The sequence below is a fragment of the Nicotiana tabacum genome, chromosome 1 (genome assembly GCF_000715075.1).
Source record: "Nicotiana tabacum cultivar K326 chromosome 1, ASM71507v2, whole genome shotgun sequence".
NCBI lineage: Eukaryota > Viridiplantae > Streptophyta > Magnoliopsida > Solanales > Solanaceae > Nicotiana > Nicotiana tabacum.
Window position 1 is genome coordinate 46846637 of NC_134080.1, and position 12400 is coordinate 46859036.

The 12400-nt window shown below is 35.2% G+C and overlaps 1 protein-coding gene and 1 pseudogene across 3 annotated transcripts; one reads left to right on the forward strand and one right to left on the reverse strand.

Annotated features, from left to right (window-relative positions):
• Nucleotides 1–5274, reverse strand: part of LOC142162659 (uncharacterized) — a 33411-nt pseudogene extending 28137 nt beyond the window's left edge.
• Nucleotides 5275–8225: 2951 nt separating this feature from the next.
• LOC107762050 (uncharacterized) lies at nucleotides 8226–11310 on the forward strand. 3 transcript variants are annotated; one of them, XR_001642712.2, is made up of 3 exons: nucleotides 8226–9093; nucleotides 9265–10528; nucleotides 10896–11310. XR_001642712.2 is itself a non-coding variant. In XM_016580365.2 (2 exons), the coding sequence occupies exons 1-2, from the start codon at nucleotides 8603–8605 to the stop codon at nucleotides 10454–10456; spliced, it is 1683 nt and encodes a 560-aa protein (XP_016435851.1). In that variant the 5' UTR covers nucleotides 8226–8602; the 3' UTR covers nucleotides 10457–10759. The 3 variants fall into 3 exon arrangements, 1 of the variants encoding a protein (XP_016435851.1); XR_001642713.2 differs by having other exon boundaries at nucleotides 11049–11310; XM_016580365.2 differs by lacking the exon at nucleotides 10896–11310 and having other exon boundaries at nucleotides 9265–10759.
• Nucleotides 11311–12400: the final 1090 nt, after the last annotated feature.

Below are 12400 nucleotides of genomic sequence, written 5' to 3' on the forward strand. Positions count from 1 at the left end.
ATCTTCACCAAGGCGCTGAGCAGTGAACACTTTGAAAAAAATCGTCTGGATTTGCGATTAATCAAGTTTAACTAAGGACCTGGTCCCTCGATGATTGACTATGTTAAGAAGGAAAGGTACAATGCTAAAAAGTATTTTTTGGCAACATCTAACTCAAATCTATATTGTTACGAATATACATACATGGTAGTTTCAAGACAAAACAAGTAAGAGGGGCATTGCCCTTATAGGAGTTTTTGCTCAAATTTTCAAAAATTGTCAAGGAACCTGGTTCCTATGACTTAGGTTAGTAGTCTCTTCAATACTTATATGCCTTTTTAAACTACTGAAGTGTAATGTCATTAATTTATTCTCATCTCTCTCCAAATTTTTGAAATCCAAAATGTTAAACCTTTTCTGAACTGACTTGTTTCCCCGAAAAATCATTTCCTTCTCACACGCCCAACCAAAACCGATTCTTTTCTTCAAAACTAAATCAACTTTATCTCATAAAGAATCCTTCTCTCCAAATATGTGAGAAGTGAACCTAACTCTTTCACCTTCCAAAATCCTAACTCCATCTGAATCAAAACCCAAGAAGTCTTTGGTAGATTTTGATAGGACTTTAACTGAAAAAGAATGGGGTAGACCTAATACTCTAGAGAGTGAGGCTGAAATTGTTGCAAGGTTTGTAGAAGCCTTGAAGGATGGAGGAATTGGTGAATGTGCTGAAAAAGGGGGAACTGAATAATGTACCTGGTCCCTCAAATCCTTCTTATGATGTTAATTCTGATGATGATCTTTTTCTCTGGGGTTCTGTGCTTAAATAAACTACCAATTCAGTAAAAAGGATTGATGAAAAAAAGGTTGATTGATGATGAAGTCGTATGACCTGCTGATGTGGTAGTTGTGGGAGAGAGTATGAAGTGGAAAAAATATTCACTTGTGAGAAAAAATTCAAAAAAATGAAGAAAAGAAAGTTGGTTGCGAAAGATACAGCAGATGATAAGGGTGAACAGATTGAGAAGAAGAAGAGGGAGAAAGGTCGCTCAGGGAAAGAAAGGGTAGTGTGAGTGAGGAACCTGGTTCCTTATAGAAGCAAAAGGTTGAGTTATCGGGTTTGGAGAGGTAGAAGACTCTGAAGTCTCAAAAAGTGCTGTTAGACAAACTGTTGACTCTAATATTACTGAAAAATGGAGGAACTTCTTGACATTTTTGAGTTCCAAAAATAGAATTACCTCTTTGTTCCTTCAAGTCCCAACGATAAAGAAGAAGTAAAAAACTTCTATGTTGTATGTGATACTCTGATGCTATGTGTGCATGGTATTGAGCTTGTTTTTTATAAGGAGAACCTTGGGGAGATTCTTAGTGATCTGATTGATGGCTCAGCCTGCTCAGATACGTAGAGAACCAGGTCCCTGTGGACCCTTGGCACAATAGAATGTTAAGTTGAGGGGTGAGAATGAAAGATTGAGGAAACAGGTGGAGGAACTGAGAGAGCAGATGATTATTGATCAAATGAGAGTGAATGAACGAATGGACAAGTTCATCAAGGCCTTATCCCCTTACTTTTTTTCCTGTCTATTGATCCATATCTTTCACTCCTTCCAAATTCCTTCGAATTCCTATCTTCTTTTGATCCCTATATTTGATGACATTGGTACTTAGTTATTTAAATTGTCATATTCTGTATTGGTTAAACTACTATGCTTTTGTTATAATTACTCTACTATGGGAAATTACTCTATTTTGTGCAATGACATTCACTTGTTGTTTTTGTTATTGTTTATGTTGTGTTGTCTAAGTGGCATGAGTTAATGTTGCTGAACTTCTTTTTGGTTGTGCTTTTTTTGTTATTCTTTTCAATGATGCCAACAGGGGGAAGTTAAATAAGTGTCAACAGAGGGAGGAATAGAATCGAATTAATATGTTGTGTTGTGCATAAAAGATAGCTCTGCTTCGCAGAGGGATGTTGCTGATAAGTTACGACGTTTCATGTTTTGATGATTTGCCAAACGTTCTCAAGGAACTAGGTACAGACTAGATATGATTAGTACCTGTAAGGAATCTGATTCTCAGAGGGAATATCAATTTTGTGTTTGTCATCATCAAAAAGGGAGAAATTGATAAATTATGGTATCTTGTGTTTTGATGATTTACCAAACAGTCTCGAGGAACCAATTGTGATCAGTTCCTTAGGTTTGGTTCTCAATGGAAATATAGCTAATTCGCAAGGGGAACAATGTGGAGATCTGGTTCTCATAGGGAATATCAATTCTAAGCTTGTCATCATCAAAAAGGGGGGAAATTGATAAGTTATGTATCTTCTGTTTTGATGATTTGACAAACTTCATGAGAGAACCAGATAAGGAGCCTGATACAATTAGTTCTGTTGCATTCAGAGTAACTAGTCAGAATTCTGGTTCAATTCTCAATAAAATCAGTAGAGGGAACAGATAGGGATCAGTTCCCCTGGTCATTGTACAGTCAACTCTACAACTATAAAAGCATCTACATTGTACCGTCTGGCAGCAGTACAGTAGCACAACTGTAGCTTGCTAAGGCCAAACTAAAGGGCACTTTATTACATCACCCTCGATTACATCACAGACATATATTATTAACATGAGGTAAAGGATTTCATCTCTCCAACACTTACAAATCAAAAGAAAATATTCTCTCAAGTGCTAGCCACCACACCTCTCAAGAACAAAGCTACTGCAACCTCAAGGACCAGATCCAAAGATTGAAGATATTTTTTCTCTACTTGTAATTCCTACTTAGCATAGTTAGAAGCATTGTATAGGAAATCTTTGTAAATCATAAACCCTTGTGTTGGTGCCTTGGCTAGAGTTAGTCGAGTTGTAAAATCTTTGTAATAGAGTTATTATAAAGTGGCTTGTAATAGAGTGTTACAAGTTAGTAAGGGATTAAGAGGCTAATTCCTAGGTTTAAAGTCTTTGTAATAGGGTTATTACAAAGTGGCTTGTAATAGAGTGTTACAAGTTAGTGAGGAATTAAGAGGTTAATTCCTAGGTTACAATAGGTTGTAATCTAAAGATTGCTTAGTAGTGAAGTTGAAATCCTGCAAGGGTAGGTCGTGGTTTTTAATCCCGTGAGCTGGGAGTTTTCCACGTAAAACTCCATTGTGTTCTTTATTTACTGCCGATTTACTGCGAAAACAAATAGAGAACCTTGTTCCCTATACTGTTTGGTTTTATAGTCTGTTGCTTACTGTGAGAACTGATAAAGAACCTAGTTCTTTATATAGTTTGGTGGACCCTTAAATTCTATCACAAATATATTTCTGCAAATGGAGATTCATATTCTCCACCCCAATCACTTTTAATCATTTTGATGTTTTTATTTAATTGATTCTCCACTCCATTCTTGTATTGCTTAAATGCTTCAATTACTTCATCCTTACTATTAAGCAAATAAACATAACAATATCGACTGCAATCGTCAATAAAAGTTATAAAATACTTTTTCCCACCTCGAGATGGTGCCAATTTCATATCGCAAATGTCAGTATGAATTAAGTCTAAAGGATTTGAATTCCTTTCAATAGACTTATAAGGATGTTTTACAAATGTAGATTCAACACATATTTGACATTTTAATTTATTACACTCAAATTTAGGCAATACTTCTAAATTAATTAACTTCCACAAGGTTTTGTAATTGAAATGTCCTAAATGAATATGCCATAAATCATTTGGCTCCAATAAATAAGAAGAAGAAGAACAACAACAACAACAAAGACCCAGTAAAATCTTAATAGTGGGGTCTGGGGAGGGTAGTGTTTACGCAAACCTTACCCCTACCCTAAGGAAGTAGAGAGGCTGTTTCTGAAAGACCCTCGGCTTAAGAAGACGAAAAGAGATAATATCAGTACCACCAATAGAAATCATAAGAAAATAACATCAAGAAAATGAGAAAGTAGATGCAAATCAAAAGCAATAGACATTACATAGACCCGACACTATGGAACATTGCCACTAACTGACTTCGACAAAAACCCTACCAGACTAGCCTCACAAGGGTACGAAGTAAGGAAAGACTCAACGACCTCCTAACCTACAACCCTAATACTCGACCTCCACAGCTTCCTATCAAGGTGCCAATAAATAAGAAGAAGCTGAAATTTTATTCATATTGTCAACAACCATTAAATTGAGTTTGAAAAGGCCCTCTATGAGGTAGCCCTTTCCAACATACATTTCATTCTTGCTTACAATAACTTTGTTAGATACAAATACATATTTGAATTCATTCTTAACAAGTAAAGAAGTAGAAACCAAATTCTTCCTAATGGTAAGAACATGAAGAACGTTGTTGAGCGTTAACACCTTGCCGGAAGTCATTTTCAGGAATATCTTCCCATAACCTTCAATCTTGGTTGTTGCAGTATTTCCCATGGAAAGCTCTTCTTTAGGACCAGCAGTAGAGTAAGTCGCAAATGCTTCTTTGACAGCACAAACATGTCGATTAGCTCCAACGTCAATCCACCATTCCTTCGGATTTCCAACTAGGTAGTATTTCGAAAGCATTGCACACAGATCATCAATGTCATCATTCTTCTCTACTACGTTGGTTTGTCCCTTTTTCTTATCCATTTTTGATAGACGACAATTAGGGGCTGTGCAACCAGTTTTCCACAATCGTAACAATTTCCCTTGAATTTCTTTTTGTTATGCTCCTTAGTCTGTCCAGAAGACCTCTTCTTCTTCTTACTTTTTGGAGCAGTCTCATCAGCGATATTAGCTCCCATAATCGTTGAATTTCCACGAGACTTAATCTCGGCTATTTTGTTGTCTTCCTCAATCTTGAGACGAATCACAAGATCTTCCAACTTTATTCCTTGCACTTGTCCTTAAAATAGTTTTGGAAATCTCTCCACGAATGAGGCAATTTTTAAATCATTGAAGCCACTTGAATTCTTCATTCACGACCATACCTTCAGCAATAAGGTCGTGAAAAATAAATTGAAGCTCCTTAACTTGGATTCCAACAGTTTTGTTGTCTATCATTTTATAGTTTAGAAACTTGACAACCACAAACTTCTTCAAGCATGCATCTTCAGTCTTATATTTCTTCTCAAGTGCATCCCAAAATTCTTTTCGAAATATTCATAGCACTATAGACATTATACAGGTCATCCTCCAAAGCACTTAGGATATAGCCTTTGAAAAGAAAATCTGCTTGTTTTCACGCCTCAACAATCATAAATTTCTCGTTGTCTGGCATGGCAGCGGCAGGCACGAGAGGTTCTTCACTGGTGAATTTGTACATACCAAGTGTTGTAAGCCAGAAGAACACTCTTTGCTGTCATCCTTTGAAGTTGGCTCCAGAAAATTTCCCCGGTTTCTCTGCCGGTGGAACAACAGTTTGCTTGACGAGACTGTCGTCGTTGCCGCAATTGTCGCAGAATGATTTCCATTATCAATTGCCATTTCTCACTGTTAACAACAGAAGAGTCCAATTAATGGCAAAAAATAGAACAGTAAACAACATCGTAGTAAATGATAAACAGTACGTTTAATAAATAAAGTCGAAGTTTTTATATATTATTTCATAAAAATTGATGAGTTTTTTACGTTATTCCAATCGTTTCTGAATTTTAATGCTCCGATGAAGTGTTTATATCTTCAAATCATAATAGAAAAATTCAGAAGGAGTAGAAAACCACACAGATTTTAATCTCCAAAAATAGAATACAGATTACGAATAAAATAATTTCCTTAAGATTTAATCAATCTGTATTACTTGTAATAAATAATAAACACAGTAAACTTTCTGAAATAGAAACAGAAATAGAAAGTTAGTAGCAACAGAGTGTCGAAATAATATCTGAAAATAATTTCGGAATAAATCGAGCCCACTGAATGCACAATATGTCCTTAAGAAAATTATTCCCCTCAAGCACCCGAGATGTTGGAATATTATCCTTCCAGGATACCAGTGTATTGGTACCCAAAACCACGGTGTCAACGAACCACTCAATGGCAGTAAATCACACTGGAATAGATTTGTGCAGAAGAAGAATTGAAGATCAGAAAATTCGTAAGGAAAATCTGAGGAATCAAACGAATTTATAGCCAATGGAAGTATTATTTCTGAAAGCTTACAACTCTTCAGAACATCACTTAAAATGGGAGTGAAATTTAAATAAAATTCGGGAAAGAAAATAAATTGGGTCGCGCACGGATCCGGTTCAGGATCGATATTTGGATAATTTAATTAATAATTTATAAGATAATTAAAGAAATTTTGTCCAAAAAGATTAATCAATCAATCTTTGACCAAATCTGAATCTGAATCCGCGACGACGGCGTCGGCGCGAGGCTTGCCTTCTTCTTAACACTTTATGAGCTAGGAGAAGAGCAAATATATATATATACCCATTAAAAGCCTTTTCTTCCTCCAATATTGGATGTCCCTTTATCAAGGAGGGAAATTCAAATATTTCATTTTCTCTCAATTTCCCATTTATCCTTTTTAAAGCTAAATCAAGCTCAAAAATCCAACCGAGTTATTCTTTTATATTTATTTTTTTGTCAAAATGATAAATATTCAGGATGGAGGGAGTTGAATTTGAAACTTTATTCTATCTGCAATAACAAGTTATTTATTGATCCCTTTGAAAGAAGCAGAATTCAAAATAATGATATTGATGCATGATACATAGTTTCATATGGTCCTGGGTGATGCTCAGGACACAGAAATTAATGGAGGTGATGGAATACGAATGGAATACGAGGGGGTGGGGGGGACACTACATCTGACATAGGAGGAGGACAATAGCACACAGTAATACATTCACGTGCACTTCTTCAATTGTATCCTTCCAAAATCCTAATATCAGAATGTCCCTACACACACCCGACCCCCACACCCTCACTTGCTAAAGTCAGCACAGTGCAATTACACACACATCTATCTCTGTTTCTCTGTGCCAGCAGCTTTCTCCCACACGTGTCCCCTTGTACTCTTCTGTTTTCTCCAATGGGAGTGCACCTCAGATCTTCTGCACCCACCAGTTATCGTTCCCTTGTTTTTATTAAAATCCCAATCTTTGCTTTGGAATGGCATCTCCTCTTTACTTGAACCCACTATATATTTTTACTATGTTCCTTCATTACTTAAATTCACAAAAGAAAAGTGACTATTAAGATTTGTTATTTTCTATTAAGATTTTTGCTATTCACAAAGCTTGAATGCAAAACCTTTAATAAGAATAAAGAAATTCTATTCATCCCTCGATAATCCTTTCGGGTGTCACAAGCGAACAGCTTAACGGTTAAGGAATTATCATTCAAATTGCAAAATACATCTTCAGATCTCAAGTGATGCTACTTCTGTCTAATTAAGTTTTCTACTATTGAAATTAGAAAAACATTATAATGGAGTTAATTATGTGATTTACGCAAGATGAAATCATTAAAAAAATTAATGTAAAATCCATGATTTGTATGAAGAATAATTGGTGTAATCTTGGAAAGCAAATGATACGTCAAAAAATTGTGTTCTATTGTACTTAGAAATATACAATCTTGACTAACTGCCTTATGTAACCATTTGTTTAGGTTAAGTGGTAAACTGGTAGAGGCTAAGGGGAAAATCAACATATTTTACTGCAGCAAAATAGAAAACACTAATATACAAGTAAAAATAAATCTAACAGTGAGGGGCCTCATATATTAATTCTAAGATTTCTTTTAATAACAAATCTATCCCTTTCATTTCTAGTTATTCTTCTTCAGTCTCTCAACTAAGTCAAGTCATCAAGCTGATCCCTAATAATCAAAAGAAAAGAGAATGTGAATTTGGCATCAACATTATTTATTATTGGTTAAAAACAGCTTCTACTTTCTCAAAACGTAAAGCGACAAATTATTTTGCTCCGATCAATCCCTATTTCAAAAAAGGAAAAGAAAAGGAAATTTATGATTTATCATTAATTAACACTACACTTTGGTAAAAATAATTCTTCTTTTAGAAAAACGTGACAATCTTGTTGAGCCATTCTATTGAATTTAAATCATTACCATATGATTAAAGGTAAGAAATATAGAGCGTAGAAATAGCTGAGACTTTGGATTTTGGGAATCATATAACGAGGCTGAATTCAGCATTGCCATAAATAAATTACTCTGCAAAAAACACTATATTAACAAAATAGTACAACTTCAAATACCAAAAAAGAAATAATAGAGGTACACTCTAATTAAACGGGTCATGGATAAAACCCAGTAACCCGGCCCATAACACTTCTTTAGCCGCAGTTCCTGCTTGGGAAGTAGAAGCAGCATATCTATCTAGTATCTACATTTCTCTCTCTCTCTCTCACAGTTTTTCCCTATCAAAGTTTCCTCCATCTCTCAAACTCCTCTATCCTTCACCTTCTTATTAGGGTTTCTTGTTAATCACTTCGTACACTCAAAAACACTAAAAAAAAACCTATAAACTTGAACAGAAGTGATGCGTTTGTGTTTGTTTCTACACATCATAAATCTTAGAGCATAGTACAGAAGTTGTGTGTGTGTGTGTGTTTTTTCTCTCTCTAGTAGGATCTGTTTTGGTTCAGCAAAAAAGAACAAATCTGAAGAAAAGGGGGGCTATGCAATCAGATTATGAAATGGCTGGGATCCATCAACACAGAAATAGAAACCAACAGCCACAAGTGGAGCAACAACAGCAGCAGCAACAGCATAGATTTATAATGGAAAATGCTTCAACTTCTTCACCATTTTTTCCAATAAACTATAGTCATCACTACCCTCCTCAACAACCAAATCCTCTTCTTCAACCTTTTACTCAACAGTTTTTCCAATACCAACATCTCCATTACAGATCCATTTTAGAACAACAACAACATCAAGATATAAGGCTAGAGCTCAACGCAGAAGGCGAAAATCATCAAGTTCAAGGTGTTTCAGTCCCATTTTTTCCTTTAAGTTTCAAGGAAGATAGTAGTAGTAAAGGAGAAAGAGAAGAAGATGCTTTGATTCGTGGGAGTGAGGGATACTGCAACGAGGCTCGACAAACTTCTCTAGCTGTGTCTCATTGTTGGCAAAACCAAGAAGATTCTGCTATTAAACAACCTTTCTGGTAATTTTATGTGCACTCAATCACATGTAAAATTTATTATAATTACTCTTTTACCGTACACCCCTATAAATGACCCTACTACTCTCTTTATTTGAATTATTTATACTTAGAGTTTGGTCCACTATTAATGTATTTCTTTCTTTTTTTTTCCTCGTTTTTTGGGTTGTATAGGAAGCCCCTTTGTGCGGAATTTTCAAATGGGAATAACAACAACAGCAATGAAAGTGAAAAGAATAAACAAGAAGAGGATCAAGAAATGTATCCTGACGAAATCCATCAGCAGCAAATTATTAAGAGCTTAGAAGAAAATAAATGTAGAGTTGTATTTGGAGAGTTAGAAGCCATTTATGCTACAAATGCTGAGACTAATACTACTGCTACTACTAATATTCATCGAATGGCATCTGAATCTGTTCTCACTGCTGAAGATTTACCAATTAATAATAACAATAATGTCTCTTTTCCTGTGGCAACTTGCAACGATTCTAATCAAACCAGTGGGCCCACTGCCATTGCTACAACAACTCCTGGTGCAATTGATATTGGATCAGACAGTGCATCAGTTGGAGAAGCAACAAGGGAAGACGAAGTTCATAATAAAAGGAAGAGAAGGAGAAAAGCAAAAGAAGGAACAAGTATTACAATGGCAAGATTTTTCGAATCCTTAGTAAAGAAACTCGTGAACCATCAAGAAGATCTTCAAAAGAGGTTTATGGAAACGATTGAGCGATTGGATCAAGAACGAAAAGAGAGAGAAGAAACTTGGAGGGAGCAAGAATTAGCAAAGCTTAAAAAAGAAGCAGCTGTTAGAGCTCAAGAAAGAACATTGGCTTCAAATAGAGAAGCTGCTCTTGTTTCTTACTTAGAAAAACTCACCGGTCAAAAGATCAATTTTCAACATGGATCAGAACCAGATAAGAGCTGTAATAGCTTGGTAAAGTTGAATAACAAGAGATGGCCACAAGCTGAAGTTGAGGCTTTAATTCAGATTAGAAATAGCTTGGAATCTAAGTTCCAAGAGGCTGCAGGTCCAAAAGGGGTACTTTGGGAAGAGATAAGTAACTCAATGGCTTCAATGGGATTTGAGAGAAGTGCCAGAAGATGTAAAGAGAAGTGGGAGAATATGCATAAATGTCGTACGGTCAAGAGAACAAAAGAAATCACGAGGGAACAGTTAGATGATGGAAATAATAATATTGACTTTGTAACTCAAGGAAATGATACTGTTGATGATCATTTGGGTACTGTCAACCTAACTGAAGGAAACAAAGGGAATAGTGAAAAAGATAAACATGGAAATGGTGAGAGCAAAAATGGAAATTGGAAAGAAGAAATGGAAGAAATAAAAGAAGGTGAGATATGAATTAAGGATTCATTTCATCAGAATCCAGACAAATGAGACAGCCAAGCTAAGAACATTACTGGTTCCTTTCAGGTGTCGGCTTTTTTGCTCTTTAATTTTTGATCATTTCTTTTTATCTGTACTGGGTATTTTTTTGTTCATCCTGTCACTTCTTTTTCTTCCAACACTGAAATGAGTTTCCTTTTTAGATGTCGTTTCTTATATTTTCTAGTGTAACTATTGGTTTGAAATTTGAAGAGTATTCTATACGCCAAACATTGTTAATATTTTGTTGTTGCTATCACTTGATGTTACCGCATCTTTTCATCTTGTCTTTAGCCGATGATCTATATATATCGAAAACAACTTTTTTTTACTCTCAATGTAAGGATAAAGTCTGCATGTGCATTACTCTTCTCAGAGTCACTCACTAGGTTTGTTGTTGTTGTTGATTTTGTAGGCCATACCAACAAAACTTTGTCCTAAATTAAAGATATGCAAAACATGGTGCCTTGGTATACTTAGTAGCACATAGTTGAATGAAGTAGTTCAATCTCATTTCTTATGCATTGGAAATTATTATATGTTGAAGCTTTGTTGTCTTTAAACTAAGGCAATACAATTATGGGGAAAATTGGACACCGAGGAAGTGATGCTTAGGAAGCATGATGAAAGATTAGCAGATGGCAGACAACCAGCTGGACATATTAAATTACATTGCTAGCTTAGTTTTTTTTATACTATCAGTGTATATGAGTTAAATCTTTATCGCAATATATTGATGTCTTGTTCCTACTACTATTATACTCGATAAGGAGGTCGAGTGTCAACAACCAAGCAAAAATTTTGGATATTGTGTTTTAGATTTTTTGTCATTTAAGTCGTCGTATCTTTTCTTCCCATTATTTGAACAGTTGTTATATTGGCTTGGACAGTCCCTAGCAACGAGTACAAGGTCATATTGCTAGACGTGGTCCAAACTTTTGAGGTCTGGGGGTAATTAAGAGGAATTGTACTGTAAGATCAATTGTGGGTTTTTCTTTGGTCCAAACTTGGATTTAGATCTAAATTGAAGCTATACATGATGTTTCTTTTATCCAAAAGAATACTGGCATCTAATCTGATATCTATCATGGATAAAATGTTCATATGCTTGTATTAGACTTTTCTCCTTATAAATTTCAAGAGCTCACAGAATGCACAATTTTGTACTCACATGGAAAATTTGTTTGCGAAGACTTCATTTCATGTCTCATTTTGTGTTTCACTGGCTTGTTTGTTTTGTCTGATTTTCATTGGTTGGAACCTAAAAACAACTCTACGCATTTTCATTTCCTTTTCCCCTTATAAGCTTCTTTAGTCATATGTACAAAGTATTTTGCGTTCACGCAGTATTTGAGGAGAGTCATGCCCTAGGGGGTGACATATGCAATTTACTCCAACACAAATACTAGTTTCTAATATGAGAAGAGAATATTTCTTTTGTTAATAAAGTAGAGAGCAAACAATAACAATTGCGTTTCAATCTCAATTCATAAGTTGGGGTAGGTTATATGAATTTTCACTCGCTGTATTTATTCATTCAAATTCATGTTAGGTCATTATGTCCATTAAAAGTAAAAACAAAAAGTACTAGAAATAAAATAAGAAATAGACGTGCGTTTTCTACTTTTCTTTAGTGTAGATGATCATGGAAAACTGAAATTGAAGCTTACAATTATTTGATCTTTAATCCATAAAGGGAAACGTAAAGCTAAAAAAAAAAAATAGCCATAGGTTCCATAAGGGGAAGAAATGTTGGGGGTGAAATAAGGGGTTGCATGAAGAGTAAAGGGAAGGACAATTTGGTTATAAATCAAAAGTGAATCGGTATCTCAATCTATATATATATATAATTGAGGGGCATTAGCCCGGTGACGTGGCACTCTTCTAAGCCTGGATTTCAAATTATCTTTTTCTCCATTT